General features: G+C 39.5%; 2 protein-coding genes across 2 annotated transcripts in view; one reads left to right on the top strand and one right to left on the bottom strand.

Annotated features, from left to right (window-relative positions):
• Window positions 1-28: 28 nt before the first annotated feature.
• chrm5b (cholinergic receptor, muscarinic 5b) lies at window positions 29-23,030 on the bottom strand. The gene is made up of 2 exons (XM_031322230.2): window positions 22,098-23,030; window positions 29-3,538 (listed from the first exon to the last, which is right to left on the bottom strand). Exon 2 carries the CDS (start codon window positions 3,488-3,490, stop codon window positions 1,925-1,927), a length of 1,566 nt encoding a protein of 521 aa, XP_031178090.1. The 5' UTR covers window positions 3,491-3,538; window positions 22,098-23,030; the 3' UTR covers window positions 29-1,924.
• Window positions 4,143-23,859, top strand: part of aven (apoptosis, caspase activation inhibitor) — a 37,170-nt gene continuing 17,453 nt past the window's right edge. Inside the window, exons 1-2 of the mRNA XM_031322231.2 lie at window positions 4,143-4,410; window positions 10,188-10,359. Coding sequence (XP_031178091.1) covers window positions 4,222-4,410; window positions 10,188-10,359 — 361 coding nt within the window. The 5' untranslated portion in view covers window positions 4,143-4,221. The remainder of the gene's footprint in view (window positions 4,411-10,187; window positions 10,360-23,859) is intronic.

Genomic DNA, 23,859 nt, shown 5'->3' with positions numbered 1-23,859 from the left:
GTTTTTAGTAGTTTTTGGACAACAATGGAGGTTTATGAAAGAGGAATAAGCTATATCAAGCTTTGGCTACAAGTCACTTTGTTGTTGGTTTTGGTCTTTTCACAGTTTTTGTTGACAATAAGAAAAAGATCAAATATCATCATACTTCCTTTAATAATGGAGTTGCATCAGACTGAAGTGGCAGAACGTCTGCACTGCCATGGAGTCTTGGGACCAGCGAGACCTCTGATGACTTCTCTAACAAGCTCTGTTCTCCACTTAGCAACAGTCATGCTATTTGAACATGTTATCCATGGCAAGTTTTATTTCGATGCTGTTGGAGCGGATAATATTTCTCAAATACAAATGTACAAATCAGATCAGATTCAACACATTTGATGTTGAAAATGTTCATGCTGACGAAAGTATAATTCTGCTTCTGAGTTTGTATTTCACTGTTCAATTCAGTACACACAGACTCCATTTCACAAAACTGCACACAGACAATGAGCACAGGTTCATTATCAAAGCTCACAGAGTTTAGGGAGATAACATGACATTTAATTATTAAAAGACGTATAAGTGCAATAATGTACAACAGCATCACTCATCCATTAGAGAGACATGGTGGCTTCATTATGTTTAAATACCAAGTTTCTTTTTTTTTTTTTTTAACAGCAATCTGAATATTGACCGGAATAGAGATGTGATCTATTAACAAATGTCATGTTACCACTGTGAAACTAATGCAACTGTAAATGCACAGAAATGTACAGATTAGCCCTTGAACACAAGATAAAATATCGATTGCAAGAGCCAAGATAGAAAACAAACACATCCACTAAACACTGATATACACTAAGCAATTTACATATACCATTTGGGAGGTGTAAAATCCAACAGAATCCGTACATTATATTCTTTATGCTATAAATGACTTTGAAATGTGTAACTCTACAATATGTCCTTTATATACAGTGCATGTGAGCAATATAATAAAGGAAGATTATATAAGGTTTAAAGGTCCTTCAGAGGTTTACCCTCATGCTCATACACTATGTCCGTTAAAAGTATGTTACTAGTTCCTGTAATCATTTCTCCTTTCCACATTGGAGTGACTCCGTCAAGTGACTCCAATGAATGAGATTTGCGCCAAATCCACAGTCCTCCTTACTATTAAAAATGTATTATTTAGGCAAGGCTAAAGCAGTATATGGCTTCAGCAGTCTGTCAGCAGAGTTAGCCTGATCCCATCATCGCTCAATGAGAAGATATTCTGATAATTCAACTCAACATTTTGTTTTTGTAATTGATTAGCTGTCATCAGTGTTAAACGTAAAGAATCACTACTGTCCAGCAATGTGTTTACTTGAAAAACAACTTCGGCTCTATGAACATGCAAATATTTTTTACTTTGGAGTCATGTTACAGTTCGCTTTAAGAGATCGTTTTACCACCAGTATGGAGAGGAGGAAAGATTAACTCTTTGTCATTTTCAAACTTGTAGTTTTCAGCCCTAACCAACATCAACCAAGGTGACGTCACTTGAGGCAAATTATCAGACTTTGTGCAACTCCATCGAGAGCCACGAAAGGCTTTATACCTTTTCACATATGTAGTAGTACTCCCCAACACCTGTAAACAGACTTTGATGTTTAAAATCAGTGGAGTTCCCCTTTGAAATAGATTCATATAATAATCTCAACCCATTTTTTTACTTTTGTAATAATGTGTCATCACTACTGGGTTTTACTTTTCTGTAATAATCTGGAGCATCAGTTTAAGTGCTGCATCAGACTCATCTCATTTTCTATCAACATTTACTTTAACACAAAAATAACATGCAGCACTTCATGCTATAGGTGACCACCAACTACAGTATATATCAAGAACATCCATATGTGGGCAAAAGCAATAAGTCTGCTTTATATTGCAGTTCGCCACATTAAGTCATTTTATTGTTGACGTTTGGGTTTTGTCCACACCAGTACAGCTTGTCCTCCCCTCTCCTCCTCCTCTTCCTCCACTGGCAGAGCAGAAGCATGCGGAAGGTCTTCTGAAAAGTCTTGTTGCAGAGGGCGTAGCACATGGGGTTGATGGTGCTGTTGACGTAGCACAGCCAGTAGCCCAGGTGCCACAGGGACGTAGGGATGCACTCGGCACAGAAAGTGGAGATAAGCACCATGATGTTGTATGGCGTCCATGTGAGGATGAAGGCCAGGAGGATGGCACTGAGAGTCTGGGCCGCCTTCTTCTCCTTCACAAGCACCATCCTCTTCCTCTTGGTGATCTGGTTCTTCAGGATGGGGTCAAGGGGTTTGGAGGTGGTGGAGGAGGAAGGGGAGGCGTTTGTGGTGGGCTGCTCTGCTTCAGGCAGGCAGGGTGTGGCAGTTGTAGCGTTGCCATTTTTACCCTTTGAGCCAGGTTTCAATTTATAAGAGATGTGTTTTTTACTGCTCTTCTTTTGAGGAGTGGAAAAATACAGAGCTTCTGTATAATCACTCACCTGCCCGTTCTTATTACTTTGTCCACTACCTTGCTCTTTGAAAGATCCCTGTGGCGTTTCTATTGAAACATGCTGCTCCTCCTCTTCAGATGAGGAGTAGCTGTTGAAGGAAGTGATCTGATCTGCTTTCACCCATGCCTCATCTGATCTGATGGTAGTTTTAGTGGCATTACTTTGGTTGGATGAGGACCACGAGGCCTGACTCCGATCTCTCCTTTCTCTGGTGAAATGAAAGCAAGAATGAATGATAGTTTTCTGTGGTTTAGTCCCCTCTAGAACATTTTCAGTTGTGAGCCCTTGCAGCTCTGCCAGATCTTTGGTCCGTCTCTGCGTCTCCTTGTAGATCCTACAGTAAAGGATGGTCATAACAGAGACAGGGATGTAGAAAGCAGCAATGGCTGTCCCAAATGTGATCACAGGCTCTGTTAAAAACTGGATCTGGCACTGGTCAGGAGGCACTTTTCTCTCTCCTACAAAGTACTGCCAGCATAGAATGGGTGGTGCCCAGAGGACAAAAGACACCAGCCATGCAAGGCCGATCATGATGGCAGCTCTCTTTGGAGTCCTTTTAGCCCTGTAAGTTAGTGGCCTTGTGATGGAGAAGTACCTGTCGAAGCTGATGACGAGTAAGTTCATAACTGAAGCATTGCTGGCTACATAATCCACTGATAGCCAGAGATCACATGCAAGGTTTCCTAAGGACCAGTAACCCATCAGGATATATGTGGTGTATAAGTTCATGGACAACGCTCCTATGATGAGGTCAGCGAAAGCCAAACTCAGTAGGTAGTAGTTGTTTACAGTCTTCAGCTGGCTGTTGACTTTGAAGGACAGCAGCACCAGCACGTTACCAACAATGGTTATCAAGCTGACAATGGCCGACACAGTAGCAATGGTTATAACCTCCCAAACATTGTGGGGAGCGGCCTGGGCATGTGGTGTGTTGCTGGCGAAAGTGCTGTTTGGAGGGTTTACATCCATTTTGTTATCAGTCTGCATTACCATTGACAGGTCAGAGAGAGGTGCCCGTTTGTGGTTCCATTAAGAATTTTCCTGAAATAAAAAGAAAAGCATTAGTGATTTGTTGATTGATTTGTTATATATATATATAGTTTTGAAGGTGTCAGACATGCACTCATACTAGTACTAGTAGTATTCATTGTAGTACCATGTACCATATATTACTATAGCAAACAAATCTACTGAATTATTTGTGAGTTTTACACATTTTTTTATTCACAAGAACCTTTAAGCTGTTCTGAAATGTAATTTATTTCAATACACCTCGAGACTTAATATAATAGAATGCATGATAGTTACTGAAAACAATAACATGTTTATTTTTGTATGTAAACATTGCAACTGTTTTCATTATTTATTTTAAAATGTGTTTATTTTAATTAAATGTATTTATGTATTTGTATTTAATGGAATAGACCCTCGATGAATGGTAGCCTATTTTATATATCCTGTATTCCCTGAATTGTTATATTGTTTAAACTGTTGCTTGTTTCCCATTAGAATAATTAAAAAAATGTTGACATTCAACTCTGAAATATAAAATTGATTAGGCTATTGTCTATACTTCCGTCCACAGATTAAATTATGTATTTTGGTCCAAATGAGATTTGGAACCTACAATCGCCATTTTGTTGTAGGACACCATTCAATGTAACACTCATTACGTTCAACGTTGTGGTGTCACATGCTAAACTGTTCGGCCACAGTTGACAGCAATGGAGGTTAGACCGAGCAGAGGCAGGGGAGGCAGTTGGAGAAGAGGTGGTCGGGGTGCAAACGACAGCGACAATTTTGGCGGTGAACCCCGCGGCAGAGGGAGAGGAGGCCGTGGCCGGAGTAAAAGAGACCACTACCGCGGTCGTGGACGCGGGGGAAGCGCCCATGCAGCGGAGTTCCAGCACCGGGTGAGAGAGCATGGAAGTTGCGTTCCATAGGCTGCCCCAGTATCCCGCTCTAACGTTACCAAACCGCATTGAATTTTTTTTTTATTTTGTAGTTTGGTCACCAAGAAAACGCACACAGTTCTTGGACGATGATGTACAACTTAATAGGACCTCCTCTTCAACTCGGCCTAAAAGTGAAATTAAAGTCAGTGTATATGTCCGCTCATTTGCACCAAAAACGTTTAAATATTGAACGCTTCTATAAACAAAGTTAACGTTAGGCTTTGTAGATAACCTGAATGCCAAGTTAACCCTTGTGTTGTCTTCCCTTCAACCTTGAAAAAAACACTTTTTTTCTGACATTTTTGACGCCTTTTTTTCACAATTTGTTTTTGCTTTTTCCAACGTTTTAGATTTTTACATTTTTCTTCTACACATTTTCAGCGCTTATTTCTACGTCCCATATTTTCTGATATAAAACAAAAATTTAAAACGGGTCAATGTGACCCGAGGTCAACATTAAGCAAAGTGAGATGACGTCAACACGTTTGTCAATAGGCTCGTTCGAGATGAACTGCGCCTTGCCTGTAAAGTGGACGAGAGCAGGCGGCAGCAGCCGGGGGCGGTGACAAAAATCCGCTGTCAAGTGGGACAGTTTCCAGCCGTTTCCAGCAGCCTTCAGGCTGAACAGGAAGTCACATAAACACTCACATCCTGTTAAGTCCGATTCCGATTTCTGATTTCTAAATGTAACTATCAGCCACACAACATGTGTTCTGTACAGAATAGAATAAGCCTTTAAATCAGACAAATAGCAATCAAAATCCCTCTAATTTAAAAACAATAACAAGTTTATATAAAACGTCATCATGTTGAGTTGATTCTGAACCAATCATCTGTTAGATCAGCTGAGAGGCCGGTGTTTCCCAGCATGCCCTGGGTCTTGCAGTCGGTGAAAAACAACTGTGCTGCCTGCGTCTCAATCATAGACTGTATATAAGAATGGACCAACAGATCCCGTTGCTCTGGACGGAGACCAGTGAAGGCCTTTAGAAGCACTTTTCTGGTGAGCGCTGAGCGTTACTGCGCAGCCTCCAACTGAGAGAAACGACTTAATGTGATGTGAGCAACCTGTCTGAAAGTTGTAAGTCTTCTGGTAGCTGTGCCAAGAGAAATCTCAATCATTCCGAATCTTGCAGAGACGGAGAGCGTAGGTATATGTAAGGAGATAACGTGGACACAGGCTAATTAGTGCTAACTAAAATGCTAGTTAACATTAGTAATTACACTTAAACAGCTAATGTAAATCCAAACTGCCTGCGAGCTTCTCCTGTACTATACGGTAATTCCTCTACTATGCGACAGTAAGTCGCGTGGTTATGACACAATCGTTAGCCTATTTTTTACAAAAACGTCTGCTACAGAGCCATAACGTGAGATACAAGGTAATGGAGCCTTTTATACATTGTCGTGTTTCTTTAGAAATAAACAATGGACAAATAAAGTCTTTAAACGCTTCAGATGTGAAGTTATTCGCGGTCAAAGTGACGTCAAAATGAATGGCAGTCAATGGGATGCTAACGGGGGGTGATCGCTTTGTAGCATCAAAATGGCGCCATGGGAGATTCGAGCTCTGAGGCGAAGCCTTCACTGGTCTCCGTCCAGAGCAACGGGATCTGTTGGTCCATTCTTATATACAGTCTATGGGCTTACCCCCTTGGTCTCAAACCTGCGGCCACCTTGATCTCGTGAGGTTATCGTTGCCCACGTGTGCATGACATCAGAGCAAGTCGGGATATGTGCTGCATTCATAGACATCTTCCTGTGGGAATCAGAGGTGGGAAACTCGGGCCAGATTTTGCTAACAGAGTTTCCCAGTTGGTGACGCGTTGTTGACAACTGACGTTTGATGTAGGCGACTTTGGTTCACTGAACATATTTCAATGACAAACTGTTTATTGTGGACAAACGCCTCTGCTGAGAAACATACAGACATAACATGTTTCAAATTATTCATAAATAGGCCTATGTATAAAACAACACCTTATCCGTGTCCTTTCCCGTCCGTTGTCCTGCAGATAACACAAACAAACACCTGTTGATGTGCTGTTTCTATGCTCGCATAAGAAAACAGCAGCAAATCTTTTGTTATTGTAGCCTCCATGTTTTCACACACCTGATGCTCTAGGCTACGGCCAACCGTTGGTGGCAGCCATGCATCAAGTTGTTATGCCAAACGCCAATATAACAGAAGAAGAAGAACACGCATCCCGGCCATGTGAACGCTGGCAGTCGGAAAAACAACGTAATCACGGGGGCGGTCCCTGTTATTCCCAGGTGGCATGAACGCAGCACAAGTCGGACACAAATCTAACTGGCATCAAAGCCTGTCTACGGAAAGCCGTTCCACTCCCTATTAAGCCCCATTGTACCTACTTTGGTTGCAGTTCCACCAGAGTTCCACTGGGGGTGATCACGGTCCAGTGCAAAATGAATGGGACCCTATGGAGCTAGACGGCTAAATTTGTCTCTTTCGCCTGATTGTCGTTGAGAAATCTCAGATTTGATTGTAGTTTTTGCAAATTCAACATGGGTTATAGGTCAAAAGTTGAATGAACGAGTACTTATGCCCTTTCGATTTGTTACAGGTTGAGTCGTTGTTGCCCAAAACACGCTAGCATTCTGCTAATGAATGCTGATTGGTCAGTGAAGGACTGATTACGATCGGAGATCCCGCTTGACGGCATCCGAAGCAGAACCAGAATGCCAGAGTGAATATTTCGGCGTGGTCTTTAAAACATTAGCAAACCTCTTTCTAGCACGTGTATTGACAGGGAGAGCCTAACCTGTCAGCTGTGTTGTCGATGCCTCGAGAGAAAAAAGGAAGCGACTCAGAGCTTGCCGTAAAGCAGAATCTCTGGCCGTATATGTGTATGACGTCATTGACATTTTAAAAGGCTTTTTAGAACAAAAAAGCCACTTTAAAAAAATCTAACACCCAGCAGTGTGTATTTTCTTAGCCTCCCCTTTCAAATGCAACATTCAAATTACTAGACAAAAAATTATATTCTGAGAAAAGTGGATTTTGAGGGGTATAGCTCCATAGAGTCCCATTCATTCTGCACTGGCCTGTGAGCGCCCCCTATATGGAACTCTGGTGGAACTGCATCAGTTCAGAAGCCGGAAGTAACGAGAGAGTGGAACTTCTTCCCATATTAGAAATTCTTTGCCGGCATGCATTGGGCGGCGATCGCCGGTGATCGATTCTGCGCAGACCTGGCTCATCTCGAACAAGCCTAATATGTGACTTTTTTTCCACACAGTCTATCATAGCGATAGCATTTGTAGAGTTGAGTCATATTCAATATAACTAGCCACAGTTCACTGGTTGATTGCTGTGCATTAGAGAAGTGGGCTTGTGTCAGCATAGTCACTCCACCCCTTTACTGTAACTTACATGCATAATGCACATCATGTCATCCTGTCAGTATGTATAGATTTATTAGACTGAGAGTGATCAAGCTCTTGAAAAATCTTCCACACTGTTGGACATGACACTAGAGAGTTCAGCTTCATTTCCACTGGGATGTTTGTCAGTTGATGCTCCTGCCATGGTAACAGGTACATAATTACTGTAAAAGGGAAACAATAGGGGTTCTGTAATGATTGCTGTCAAACAAATCTCCTTTGGTACACTCCTTGATTGCAATCATGAAAAAAAAAATCTCCTTTGATGGATACATAGCTACCACGGTGCCACGGAGTTATGACACAGCACCAGAAAAACTAAACATGCTTTGCCCCTAACACAATCGCACATTTCCATAACAACCTTAGTAAAGGTTTGTGCAGCTATGTCACAAAGCAGCAAGAAATCTATGACACAGACAAATTCAATTAGTTACGTTTTGGATGTTCGTTGTCATACAGTGCGGCATGCCTTTTACCTTGACCCTTTTTGTTAGGCTTAGCTACCAATCATGAATAGGAGCTATGTGTTAGTGACCACTTTACAAAACGCTCTTTTGTATTATACTTTGTGGAGCACTGTCAGATGAAGTGGAAAAATCTTCATCACAGTACCCAAGACTAGCTGGCATTATACACACATTTTACATGTCTCAATGACTTTTTCACACAACCTGCTATTTCTGTATGTTGTGATCTACACCAGCTGAATGACACCAAAGAATTTAATATCAAAATGCAGTTCCTTTTGTTTCTGGAAAGATGGTGTATTTCAGAGGTTATGTAATTGTGTGCCAGTTGGTGCACATACATTTCACAACCAACAATTCCGGTGGGAACATGGTACAGGAAAAGGAAGATGTAGAATTACCTGCACATTGTCTCCTCAGGACTCTGAAAGACAATTTTTGGTCACATTAATGTAGGATAAAAAATGGGGACCTGCAGTGTCTTTTTTGCATCATTGCACCTGCAAAATGTTGTTTATGTGTGCCCCCTGATAATTGCAAGAATGTACGGTAGTACTTTTATGTGTAATGTTCGAGGGCTGCAACTAACGATTATTTTCATAATCGATTAATCTGCAGATTATTTTCTCGATTATACGTTGAGTCTATAAAATGTATATCTCAAGGTGGTGTCTTTTAAATAGCTATTTTTTTCTGACAGCAACAGTCTAAAACTAAAAGATATTCAGTTTATAATGATACAAAACGGAGAAAAGCAGCAAATCAGATCTAAGGAGCTGGAACCAGCTAATCTTTTGACATTTCTGCTTGAAAAGTAAAACGCCAATTATTTTCTGTCGATTGACTAATCGTACCAGTCAGCTCTACAGTGTTCTTCTCTTAATTTGATTGTGGTCAAAGGCTTTTTGAACTTTGGAACACTTTAAAAAGTCTGTCCTATCTAGGGTTGTGTATCGTTTGGGTTTTTCTGATACCGGTGCTAAAACGCTACTTTTAAAACTGTGCCGGTGCCTGAACCGAAATATATATAATATATTTATAATGTATATAATATAAAATATAAAAAAGGAGCACAAAACGACAGTTAGCGACATTAAAGAACGGCTTGTTTATTGCTAAGGCCATATGGTCACAATTAAATGATTGATTAATAATGTAATAACAATAACTTATAACAATGACTTATTTCACCAGTAAATTGCTGGTAAACGACAAAAACAAGCACCAGATGGGAAAAGGGTATTTTACAATAACTTCAAATGCACCACAAGGCTGGCGAGTTTCAAGTAAACGCACCGTCTGTGTTGTTTTCCGACAACGGCAGCTGCCTGCAGACTGTTACGTCCCGGTGTTGGAATCCTCTACAGGGAAATACAGTCACACTTTACACCGCTTAACGTAAGCTGTCAGCATTTTAACCATTGTGTTTAATCCAGCTACTAGCTAACGGTAACGTAGCGTGCCGTGCAGCGAGGCTTCTGAAAAAAAAAAAAAGTCAGGCACCGAAATGTTCGTTCTTATTCGGTCTCGTTACTACCGTTTACGTCAGAACCGGTGCCCTATTGGCACCGCGTTTCGGTACCCAACCCTAGTCCTATCCATGTGTCCCACCCTATCATCTTGTTTCTTGGGAAATTATTGAATCATGGTTACCTAGTAATCAGTTTGCCTTACTGATGCTCCATGTAAACTAAACTGGTTAAATTAATAAAGTGGATTAAAGCTAAAGGCGTCAGTATGCAACAAAACAAAGTGCTTTGAACTTCTTCAGTCACTTTTCATGAATACAATTGTCCAGAAGTGTGCATCATTATTCCCATTTGTAACCTGAATCACAGATTCCTCCTTGTTCTCTTTTAGGATCAAGATGAAGGGGACAACTTTCAGGGGGAAGGCGACCGGATGGAGGTGTTCTCCAGGAGGAAACTGGAGTCAAACTGGGACCGTTATGAGGTGTCAGAGAGGCCGGAGCCTGATGATGACACGCCCACACAGAGAGGAACAGACTACCACGTCCTGCTGGGGTCAGCAGGTAACATCTGTTTGCTTTGCCAACCACACCTGTAGCAGTCAGTCAGCCATTAGCAGGAGAGACAAGTCAGGCATCTGAGCTTCCCAAATTATTGAAATATTGATTGTTGATGGTTATATTGAAAGCCTCAGATAAAATTTTGAACACTATTTTTTATTCAAGAATTCAAGGCAACACAGGGTGAGTAATTTATATACAAATAATAATTTTGAGGGTGAAATATTTCTTTAAGTGACAAATTCTCAGTCCATTGTATTTGCTGCTCCACCATCTTGCTTACGTTTTTTTTTAATTTTTTTTTAACTAATAACGAGCAAGCCATCATTGGATTGAAGAAAGTACAAGTGTATTTAACTTTTGCGTTAACTTTTAATTTGTGTATTATCCTTCTCCTGGGATAACGACATGGAAAATTCACTCTGTGTCAAATACTCCACTGAGTCTAATTGTACTAATTTGAAGATGTCTCTTTATCCTAATTAGTTAAAAGGAAATGTGTGTGTTGGACACAGCTGTCAGACGGCTGCATAGAAAAAGCCTTGTTTGTCTTTGTTTGCTAATTTCATCCTTAGTGGTCCGTGTTTTAGCCCCCTGGGCTCTTGACAGTCCCATCCATGTTTCTGTTGATATTTCATCTCCCAAAGGAACACAAGTAGAAATCTCAGTGCTCTCTTATTAGGGCAGAGCTTGAGATTTTATTTATTTATATATGACTAATTCATAGATAACAGGCCGAATGTGTCACATTTAGCTCAATTTCAAAGCTCCCAAGCGTGCAGTAATTTAGCAATATTGCTCTGGCTGTTGGCTTTCTAGCGTTGCACTTCATGTATTATTAACTGTGGTTTAAAAGTCATGGAATGTTTGGTTTTATATTGTCTAGTGTTGTTTCATTTGAATTTTATAAATCAACAGGAAGTGATTTGGGTATTAAGATGCCATTATTCAAATGAGGGTTACACCAACACATTGACCTTGTGTTAATTAACAAACATCAACCACCAGTCATTTTGTGTTCAAATGATTTGGTTTCCTTTTTTACAACGATGGCATGTAAATGAACTCGAAAGCATGTAAATGAGATTTTCCTTTCTTGCACATGTTATGTTTAAAGAAAAAAATGTATTATCCATTTATGTTTTGGTACATTTTAAAACCCTGTTGTGGGTTTCATAATGTTTGAAGCTGCACTAAGTCAAATGACGTGTCATTTTAAAATAGTTTGCTAACGGTGACAAACACACAGAGAATAATCAGCTGACTGCAGTTCCCCATCAGATCTATGGATCATTTTAGTGTTTTTCAGCTCTTTGTTTTGGTTTTATGAGCCACAACTTTACTGTTTTGGTTCAGTCTTACAGCGCTCATCAGTGTTATCTTCAGAACCTGTTTCAGTGAAAAGCTCCAACAACCCACTGTGTGCTCCACCAAACAACAGCCAAATTTAGCGACTATTTGGTCAGCACAATGGAGCCTTTAACACCTTAAGCCTGATACAACCCCAAACAATTAATGCAAGTGTAGTTTCAGAGTCTTGGAGTTATAGAAATATAATAAAATTCTGGGAGGAACACTATAATTATACAAATGTAAGTATACCATTAAAATGAATACATCTACAACAGGGGTGGCCAACCAGTTCAGCATAAAGAGCCACAAAAAACCCCGCACCATAGCAAAAAGCCACACAACACATGCACGTCCACACTACAACAGCAACAGTGACTTCCAGATCTGATGACAGTCATAATACATAGCAGTTTTCATAGTTTTTTTTTCTTCTTCTTTTTTTTTCTTCTCTTTTTTTTAAAGAAATCTGACAGTCTTTGTTATCCACAATCCTTTTCAGGTCTTGCTAGAACTCGGTTGTGCCACTCGAAGCGACTCTTTCACTTGTTTGTCACTAGAGGGGTTTTCAAACAATCTGATTCAGCAGTGAAAGGGTTAATGAGGAAGGTGATCTGTGGCAGCTTTTTTTTCCTCGGGTTGCAGAATTTGTCCTCAAAACTCTGCTGCATTATTTTTTATTTTAAAATAATTGGCAAATGTTTTGGCAAGTGCATTCCATTTTTTTTTGTACTTATCTGAAATGTTTCAAAAAGTAAAAAATAAAATAAATAAATCCACCAATAACACAGCCCCCAGCCACACAGTAAGAGCCTCAAAGGAGCAGGCAAAGAGCCGCAGACGGCTCAAGAGCCACAGGTTCGCCACCCCTGATCTACAAGATATGTCTTTAAAATATTGTTTTTATTATCAACCTTTAGGGACAACCCACATTTGTCAAGCTATTAGTTAAGCATTTCTGATGGATGTGAAAAGTTAAATAGACCATGTTTAGACCAAATTTATTGAATTCAACATGTTATTAAATACTTGCTGAGCAAGTACGGTATATTATTCAGCATAAAGTCTGACCAGATGTTTTGAAACAGCCATGTTTGATGGTGTTTTATCTATCTATCTATCTAGGAGTTGACTCTTGATCATTTGTGCATGACTTGCTGTTTTTTTTCGCAGTAAGTTATGCCATTTTTAACACAGGATGAGTGTTTAAGCAGCTAACTGTTTTTATAGGATTGTTTTTTTTTTTTCCTCACGCCATTGAGAGTTAGAGTGTTGCATCGCCGTGTCTCTCTCCCCTTCCCTTGTAGCGTAAATGCCAAAGGTGCTCCTGTGAGTTGTTTGACTCGAATCTCTCGTCTCTGTGTTTTGCCCACATTGTCAGATTAGTCATGCCGTACAGCAAGAGGCTGCCGCTCTCTGGAGGATAGTTAATTGTACGTGGGAGTTGATGCTTTCAAGAGTCGTTTTTCTGGCCAATTAAGGTTGCTGTGAAATCAGGAATCTGCCACAGAAACCTCCCGTTTTCTCTTGGCTTAAATTAATAAGAGTACTTCTTATTAGAATACTTCTTAAAGTGGAGCGTATTTCTCTGTCACTTATTGTATCCAAGGTGTTGAAGTGTTGAGTATTCTGGTTGGCAAGAATATGCAGAATGTACTGGTGTGCAGATGTTATGTTGTATTTTAGGATATAAATGGCTTAGAGCAGTGCTCCTCAACCTTTGAAATGTATCTTACGAGATTCAGAATCCCAAAGCGGAGAGGTCGAGAGCAGTCCTTTATCCAGTCTGTTGGAGGCGTTAGATGTGAGTGAGGTTAAGGGCTGATTTTGCAACATTTTAGTATCAAATAAATACAATAAGCAGTATGCCATAATCTAAATACAGGGATGCTGCCTGCCATAAGAAGCCACTGATAAAGACTCAAAGAGACTGATAATGTTGCCATCCACTGTTGTCAGAGCTGAGCACATATGAACAACCTAAAACAAAACTGTTTTAAATATATATCTGCGTGGGTGGAGATTGTTTTGTACTACCTGACATTAAGGGGCAGAAAGCATTGAAGTTTTGTTAAAGCAAGACCATGTAACTTTTTTTTTTTTTTTTAAAGATTATTTTTGGGGCTTTTCCCTTTATTTGAAAGTGGATAGAGATGAAAGGGGGAGAGAGATGGGGGATGACACGCAGCAGAGGGCAGCAGGTCGGATTTGAACCCTGCGCCCTTGCAGGACTCAGCCAACATGGGGCGAACGCTCTTACTGGGTTAGAGGCCGCCATGTAACTTTTGAAAGATTTTTTAGAGCTGAAACAGTTAGTTGATTAATTGATTGACAGAAAATTAATCTGCAACAATGTCGATAATCGTTTTACAAATCTTTCAAGCTAAACTTGTTCCAGCTTCTCAGATGTGTAAATTGCAACTTTTCTTTGTTTTCCATGAAAGTAAACTGAAAATCTCTGGGTTTTGGACTGTCAGCAAGATCAAACAAGGAATAGGGAAACTTCGTTGTTTAAGTGACTGATGGGAACAACAATCTTTGACAATGGTCCAGTATTAAGCAAGATGGCTGCAGTCTGCAGTCAGCGAAACAAGCTACAATGTAATCTATTGGGCAATTGCACACCTTCAATTTACGTCCCCAAAAGTGCTTGTTTTGCCACTGACAGGGTCAGATTATTATTCTAAGTGTCTGACAACATTATGGAAAGGATTTCTAAGGAGGTCGACCTTTCTGTTAAAGAGTAAGATCGTTTTACTATTTGCTATCGCTATAGTCACCAGACTCTATCGAAATAAACAGTAATTTTATCATTGTAAAATACACTGCATTCAAAGTCGACAGACACAAAATAAAACTATGAAAAGCTGTTTTGGTTTGTCTTTTCACTTTTCTAACAATTGCAACTCTTTTGGTTGAAATAAACACATAGTTTACTGATTACATGTGAAAATATGCTGGCTCTATACACGCTAAAAGTATTGTTGATTTAAATGGAGTCTGGAGGGTTTAGCGATACCGATCTTTGAGCTGTTTCGGGTAAAACAAAGATGATTTTACTCTTTTAAAAAGGTCTATCTCTGTAAGGATCCTTTCCATAATGATGATAATCTGAGCCTTTCAGTGGCAAAAACTGCACTTTCAGTGGACCAAATTAATGATGCACATTTGCCCTATAGGGTTACATTACAGCCTGGTTCACGGCTGCATTCTTGCTCAATACTGGATTGTTGGTCCCATCAGTCACTTACACACAAAAACATAGGAAAATAGGGTCCAGGTTGAAAAAAGTTACCCTTTAAGGAGATTGTGAGGCACATTTTTTATTAGAAAAGATTGAAATGTTACATTTACAGTCATATTTACTTTGAACATACACAGCACAAACTACAGTACGACACTCTATACATAGCTCATGAGAGATAAAAGCAAGATGGTGAAGGAGATGAAAGATAGCAGTTACAAGGTCAAAATTAACTAGTAAGTATAAAGCATTCCCCAGAATAAAAATAAAACAAAATAAAAAATAAGTAAAAAGAAAAATCATCCACAAATATACATTCAGGTCAGAATTTTCAGTTTCACAAGGTGGTCTTGGATGGACAGTGTAATCTGCGACCATGCCTGGATGGTTGTTAGTTTGGCCTTGTTGAGGCGCGCAGTTGTACACTCAAGAGAAGTAATATACTGGTAGGCAGTTAGCCAGTATTGTGTTATGGGTAGATTAGGATGGAACCAAAGCGTTAAGATGGTCTGTGAATCATCGTTAAGAAGGCAGAGGGAGGGACTAGGTTGTATGACAACATCCAGTAGTGATGACACTATAGAAAATACATTAGTCCAGAAGCGTCTGATTGGGATGTACTCCCAAAACATGTGCATTGTTGTGTCAAGTGCCTGATCTGGGCAGTGAGTGCAAATAGGATTTGGGACTAATTTCATTTTGAAGCATTTCAATGGGGTAGCATGCCCGTTGTATCAGCTTGAAGTGTATGAGTTGATGCTGAAGGTTTTTTTGAAGCACTACTCAGGTTTTCCCATATATTTTCCCATAACGGAACTGGGCCCAGTGTCTTCAATTCCCTTTCCCACACCCTTTCTACAGCTAGGTGTCCCAAATGGTGAAGGAGTATCGCATTGTAAATGACTGTTGCAGTCCCTCTGGAGTTTTGCATGGGTCTGACCCACTTCTCCATGGGGTGCTCCGGAATCTGCTGATCCCAGGGCACTCCGTAAGCCTTCATAGCAGATCTCAGCCTAAGATAGAGGAAATATGATGTACCTGGCAGATCAAAGTTGTTTATGTCTAAAAATTGGTGCAGTGCTGCATTGTCAAATAAATTGCTGAAAACATTGACTCCTTTACGAGCCCAACATGGAAATACAAATGGCTTTCCACCTGACTGAAAGTTATAATTGTTCCATAATGGGATGGATGCAAAGCAGTCCCAAACAACCCTTAATAACGTTACCGATATTCCCTGTATAGAAATACAAATAAACGCATAACGATGCAGTTGGGGAGATCATAAATCAACCGATAAAAGGCGATAGACTGAAAAATAAGCTGGTGAGTCTCTTGCAGACTTGGAGCAGTCTGTAAATTAACGTTAGATAACTTTGCTGAAGGAATGTTATTTACAGCTCAAGTGATACTGATTAATAAAATGTACGAAAAATATGCCAAGAAGTACAAGCTTACATAACACTAGGCTAGCTTAGAGGCTATTGCGGAGAGGCTGCCTCCATCTCATCTGGTTCCTGTAGCTGTGAAACTCCGGAGTTGTAGACTGGAGGTCATCTGAAAAGTGTTGCGAAGAAAGTTCTCTGTGTCGGATGGGGTATCGAAGTTGAGGCTTTTCCCCTGGAAACTAGCCTTAAGATGTGCTGGGTAACGCAGAAACGGCTGTAATCCAAGCGAGGTCATTTTCTTGTAGATTGGGACAGAAGGTTTTCTCTTGGTGGTCGTATCTTTGCTGTAGTCGGGAAAGAACAGCAGGTCGAGGTCAGCATGCTTAATCTTTTGGGCCCTGGCTCCCTTCAGAATCGCCTGGCGATCGGTATAGTCCAGTAGCTTGAAGATCAATGTACGTGGACGGTTGTTGTTAGCATCCTTCTCTGCGCTGTAAAGTCTATGGGCTCGCTCTATGCGGACAGGTCGGCCTTGCAACGCTGGTATCCACTTAGGTAGATTTGTAGTCAGAAAGCCGGCGGGATTGGATCCTTCCTCACCCTCCTTCAGCCCCACCAGTCTGAGGTTAGACAATCGGCTGTGGTCTTCCATCTGGGTCAGTTTAGAGGTGAGATCGCTAACTTGTTGGTGGAGACCATTAACCTGGTGCTTGCTAGCCTTCAGTGCAGCCTGTAGTGAGTCAGTTAGCAGTGTTATTTTGAGTAGCCTTTTGAGAACTAGCCACATCTTTGGCCAATACACCCATGGTATCCTCTGCATGCTGTATTGGAGTTTTTAGTTCTGCTAATTGCGGGATTAAGATGCTATTAATGGCTTCCTTTACAGCGGTCTGTATCATCAGGTTGAGGGCACTCTGTTATTCTTTCAGCGCCATATTCACTGCTGTGGCAATTGCGTCGTCAAGGTCCTCCTTCGGCATGCTTATCATCGTTTTTTTCTTTAATGGTGACAAGCAGTCCCCTTCTCGCTTGTCTCCCATCTTTCCTTGTGCCTTGATGTCTCGACTTAATATAATATATAAAATATTAAGTTTAAGGTGTTGTTGAGGAAGAGCTAGTAAGCTACACGTGCATTGCAGACCAGTGTCAACCCAGAAGTCCATACACCCCAGGATAGACATTAGAGTCAGATCAATGACTATGATTGTATACTTGTGTCACACTATAAATAAGGATTACACATTATAATATTTTCACTTGTGACTTACAAATGCTTGCTTTAACTAATATCGTAAAAGTTATTACCACTTTGATTTTAACTCTGTAGTAGATTCCTGTAATTAAATGAGACAGGGCATTACGCTTTTATGATAGTTTTGTCAGATGTGCCAAAACTATGTTTACATGCACATAATATTCTGGTTATTGCCCCTGACTAAACTGTTTACGTGGCTAATGAAAGTGAATATTCCACTAATATTTACCGTTGTGTATGTGACTGAACAATTTAATCAAGAAACAACTATAAACAAAGCTGTAATTCATCTAAAATCATTATTTCATGTTCTCCACTTTTATTTAAATTAATGAATATAAAAATGTGATTCTAATGTAGTCAAAAATGGTAATATATACACCATTATTGTATAGTTTAAACATTTATGACGTTAACAAGAAGTCTTTAAGGTGCTCAGATGAATTGGAAATTTGGACATCTACTAGGTAGGGGTGGGAATCACCAGAGGTCCCACGATACAATATTATCACACTTTTTATGTCACGATACAATATTATTGCATTTTTAAACAAATTGCCATTTTCTGCGATATATTGCAATTTATTATCTTTTTTCCAACTTCAGATTTTGTCCCCAAAAGAAAACTTTGCCAACATTGTTCATCTCATTTCAGGTTTGACTGAAAAAGCAATTGATTTTATTTTTCTAGTACCAAAAAGTTAAAAATTCTCATGTGCAATTTATATAATAAAAAATTATACTTGGCGTCCGTGTATTGATACTGTGTTGCCATGGAAAATATTGCGATACTATGCTTTATCGATTTTAAAGTTTTTTATCTGATATGATCGAGAGCCCCAGAACAGCTTCTTAATGAAAGTTGAGATTGTTTTTTCAGCATTTCAAATGATAATAATCCGAATTTGGAAATGTAGATAAATGTGACATGTTCAAGATTTAATAGTTATACCAGTTCAAATATTTTGATCAACTTCTAATCATCGAATTCAGGCTTCAGGAAATGTGTGTTCATTTTGTTTTGATGCATTTTCTTTTCATATGATAACTTTTTCTTTGCCCTGGCACATTCTGCTGCTGTTTGATTAATAATTAATATACAAAATATAATCAACGAAAAACATTCCGATGTATTCTTATAGATTAAAATAAGAATTCAGTGATTCCCCGGTGAAAAAAATAACAAGCTACCCAGCAGTATATTAAGTGATTTAAAATGACTTCCACCTTTACCAGCTGCAGCATTATATTGACGGACACACGCATGCATCACTAATCATAATCCTAATATATTGCATAATGAGTTTTTTTTTTTTTTTACTTTTGGTACTTTAAGTATATTCTGATGATAATACTTTGAATGCATGACTTTTACTTGTGACAGAGAATTTCTACACTGTAGTATTGCTTCTTTTGTCAGTTAAAGATCTATGTACTTTTTCCATCACTTTATTCCCCACTCCTTTCATTCTTACTTTCTAGCTAAGATGTTCTGGTGCAGAACCTGTCACTGCTGTTTATATAATCCCCATTTATATAACCTCAGTTTGCTTATATTTCCATTTTACTTTTTCTTTTGTTTAATGTATCCAAATGCATTTGCTGCAGCAGTGATCTCGCAAAGATTATCAAAGTTTTTATTTGATTTCTTAATTTATTAATTAATTCATACCATACAAATGAATGCACAAAACTGAAAAATCAAACACGAGGTCTCTAAAGACTTCTATCTTTTTTGCCTCGACGATCTATTTAAAATATATAATGAAGTCATCAGGACATACATTGGCTGACTTTCTACTTGCAAAGGCTCTATTGAAAGCTCAAATGTACTCGGTGTGATTTGTAAAAATGGAGCCTGACAGGGTATTATGTAAACAGACGTTTGATTTGAATTGAAGGTCATGTTGATTTCTGTTTTATTGTGGCCTCGTGGATAGCTATTACGAAGCCCTACTGTTTGTCCAAGCATTCATGTGTTTTGATTGAGTCTGATTGCACCTTCTATTAATACATTGCGATTCACAGGAGAGGATGCAGTAGACCCATTTCATGACTTCCAGACTGAGATTGTTTGCAAGGATGAAATCTTGGCGCTTTTGATATTCAAAATATTCCACGACCAGGGCTTTTAGAAGCTGCTTTTGTGTCAAAGTGTTTTTATCAGAGAGAAACTTTTCTGAAAGGGCGGGTGTATTGAGTGAATTAAAGCACATCGAGATGTTATCAAACCTTCCAGAATTACTGGCAGTAGACTGTTGTATAACCCCAGGGTGATTTTATTTTGTCAGGTCTTGACTCAGTTCTCGCATTGTTGGGCGTTGATTGTGCTGTTGCTATGCACACATGGTGCAATGTCCTTGTTCTGTGTGTGTGTCCATGTGTCTCTAAGACTGGGGGGATTTGCTGGGCAGTTATTTACATCCTAACACGGTCATCTATCTGTACACATTAACACAAGGATCAATCCTCCTCCCCCCGCAGCCGTAGTTTACAAAAGTCGCTAATGGGGACCTATCAAGGCTCAATCATAATGAGACAGAAGGAAATCACATTACAGCTTCAGTGATTCAGCTAACTAGATTGACAAACACAAGGACGTTTTCCTAACCGAGACGAATAGTCCCAATCATGCCATTAATTTATATGTTCCGGTGACGTTATGGATACTTGATTAGCCTTTGAGACTGGAGGAAACTGGCGTCAAAGCAGAGGAATGAGGCTGTTTATGTACTGTCTGCTTGGCAAAAATAGGAAACAAAGCATTACAGGTTGTTCGTTTCCCTGCAATTACTGATTATGATGAAGCCAGTAGAGGATGGTGTGAGGCCAAATAAAGCAGCAGGTGGATCATAGACACTCCACTCATCCCACAGAACAGTCTACCCACTTTCATCCTTAAATACCTGTTCCACTGTTTGAGTGTCAAATATGTTAACATATGAGGGATCGTTTCAGGGCTGCAATTGTTTTCATTATCAGTTTAAGGGAAAATTAACGTCTTAATGAATTGCCCCAATTAATGTCAGGAAATTGTAAAAATAAATGCACAAGTTCCCCACAGCCGTATGTCAAGTTTTCAGATTGCTTCTTTTGACTGACCAACAAGTCAAAACCCTAAAATATATTCAAATTACAATTAGGGCTGAAAATCTTCTATCCTGATATAGGTTAATTTCATATCTCGATAATGATGTATATCACGATATGACATGTTTTCTGGTAATTCAATAAAAGTGACGTCCAAATGATGTAAATGTTGCTGCAACGCAGCCCAGCCCTATTTACAATCATAAAATAGGGTATAAAATTAGTGCTGCAACTATAACTAATTATTTCCATTATCCATTCTTCTGCCATTTATTTTCTCAATTAAAAATGCATTTTTGTTTTGTGTTATTACAGAAAATAGTCAAAAGATGAGCCCCATAGTCTCCCAGAGCTGAAGATGATGTCAAATTGCTTGTTTTGTCCAGTTTACTGCCCAAATCAAACGATATCCACTTTACTATGGAGCTGCAACAATTAAATCAAAAGAAAATGAATCTGCAACTATTTGATAATCATTTAAGTATTTTTTTTTTAATGCAAATGCCAAACATTCGCTTTAAGGGTTCCAGCTTCTCAAATGTGAGAATTTGCTGCTTTTCATGGTGTAACATTTTAGTAAAATGATACATTTGTGTTAAAAAATGTATGTATGTGTGTGTGTATATATATATATATATTACAGTTGTCGAACAAGACATTTCATGACATCACCACCATCCAGGATAGTGATAAGCAATGGATCCAATGAAATAATCAGCAAATTAATTGATAAACAATTGTCAGTTGCAGTAAGCAGCAAATCTTAACATTTTACAAGCTAGAATTAGTGATTTTTATTTTTGGCATTTCTTCTTAAAGAATTACTTAAATAATGAATTATTGAAATAGTTGGATATTAATTTGCTGGCGATCAACTAATCGCTGGTTTCAGCTCTAGCTCTGTTCTTGTTTGGAAAAAGCTTAGTGTTCAAATACCTCCAAGGATACAAGTTACAAGTGTTGGGATGCCAGTAATGTGACTTTTCATCCCAATGTTTTTTTATGATACCCTAAATCAAATCATCTTACTTCTCATACCTTCCACGAGTAAAAAATAAACGCAGAAGACATCTACACACCCATACCCAAACTTATTGAAGTATATGTAATATTCAGGATCAATTTAATAAAATGTATGGGTGTCAAAAGTGACTGTTTTAAACCGACATTGTCCAAAATGTGCTGTAGAGCTGCCAGTCTGAACTATGAAAGCACTGGTGACAACTGATGAACCCCAGCACTTGTTCCATGATTCATTAATGTAGTAACTCAGGCTACATTTGCTATTCAGTAATGACCATTTTACAACGTTAGAATTTATAATATGATTTGACTGAACAGTAAGTTGACAGCTGCTCCTGTATGCTGTTAATTTCCTGCCATAATAGCCACATCAAACAGAATATATACTCACCCTCTATGGCTCTGGCAAAACACGATCCTCCAGCGTTAAATTGGCGTTTGGCCAGGTCTTTGTTATGCTGTTTTTGCGTTTACTCCTTTTTCAGCCTGGCAGAGTTCTTCTCTTCTCTGTATGTCTTTCTCAGCTCTGTTCGTCTTCTCTAGCTCTCTGTTTCACAGTGTTGACTTCACACCTTCCCTCGCTGGCTCGCTCTTCTCCTCCCCTGTTTCCTCTCATTGACTTTTTTCCCTCTGTGCTCCTCTCTCCAACGAGGTGAAAAACACACTTGTCAAATACAGATAGGTCATCACACAGTCTCTCATCCTCATCAGTTGCTAAGTACGAGGTGCTTTGATGCAAACAAGTTTTTCAGCATCGTCGTGTGTAGTGCTGTATAGCTCCTGAGCGGTCCGGTTTCTTTCTGAGACAAGATGGTAAATGCAACAGCTGTTCAATGTCCATGTGACAGCACAGCTTAGGTGCCTTGTTGGCGCTGTTCAGACCTTTTTCACAGAAGGGTGAATTACTGGAAACGGCTCCTGGTCCTCAGCAGTGATAATCAAGTGGAGATCTCATAAAAGCCTTTTTTTTTTTTTATCTTTTGGGAAATTGACGTAAGCCGCAGTTTCTAACTCATTCTTCGCAAAATTCCAGCAACTCCAATGGCAAGGTAAGCAGAGAAAAGCTTCTTCAATCCTCAAGGCTGCACAGCTTGAATTACTTTTTGTCTTCTACCAAGCTTCTGCTTGCCACATCTGATAAAGCTGCTCAGATGCACGCTGCGCTAACGTCCTCACCAACACGTAGATTCAACTGTGAGCCACTATTAGGAGAAATTCCCACATGGCCGGAAGCATCATCCTGTTTCCAAGCACTGAGCAACATGTAAGAGGATGAAGGAAAGGGAGGAAGAAGTGAAGAGGTGGAGGAGTAGGGTGAAGCAGAGGAGGGGAGGAGCCGGAGGAGGAGTCGATGTGGGTGTCTGCAGCGGTTCAGAAAGGGCAGACTGTTTGCCTTTGCATGTTTTTATCAGAGGGCAAATGCATTCACACAACTGCTGTCCCACTTCATGGTGATCCCCAAAGTGCGGCCCTGATTGGCAGAGTTTTCAAAGTGCTTTCAGTTTGCTAGGTAATCTCAACTGCCTCTATTGGCGTCAGTGTGAGGTGTTTTTCAGTGTGTGTGCTTTCCTTTTCTGCTGGTATGACCTTCCATGTTCAGATAAGCTTCTTGCTGTAGATACAAAAATAGAGAAAACAAATAGTGTTTGTTCATAAGTAGCTGCACTTAATTGAGAAAATAATTTTCTTAGTGGTTGAAATGTAAATTTAGTGGAAAGCAGAGAGGAAGAGACGATATCTGTAGTATACCCCGGCCGATATAATGCTTTAACTGAAATTAGGTTGGTTAAACGGAGCCATGATGTTTGTTCCAGTAACTTTTTGATTAATTACATACAAAAATACTATACATCTTTTTGGGAGGCAGAATCTTTCCCCAGAGCCTGGATGAGGAGAAACATGGAAAAGACAAGAGGCTAGTCGAGGATATTAGCTCTTTAATGTCCTCAGCAAACTCTCAACATGCTTTGCACCAATGGTTTTGGCTGTTTGTTGTTTGGTGATTTCCTTAAGATCACCTTTTCAGCCTTGTATCTGTGTCTTACTTGTTGCTGGATTGATGAGCAGCTGTTCATATCAGTAAGCAGCAGAGTGGAGAACAGCTTGGTGACTGCAGTTGACACAATGAGACTAACCTATCGTCACGTGTTGTG

This window comes from Sander lucioperca, chromosome 19 (genome assembly GCF_008315115.2).
Source record: "Sander lucioperca isolate FBNREF2018 chromosome 19, SLUC_FBN_1.2, whole genome shotgun sequence".
Taxonomy (NCBI): Eukaryota; Metazoa; Chordata; class Actinopteri; order Perciformes; family Percidae; genus Sander; species Sander lucioperca.
Note: the sequence above shows the minus strand (reverse complement) of the source record. Positions and strands in the feature narration are given on the sequence as shown.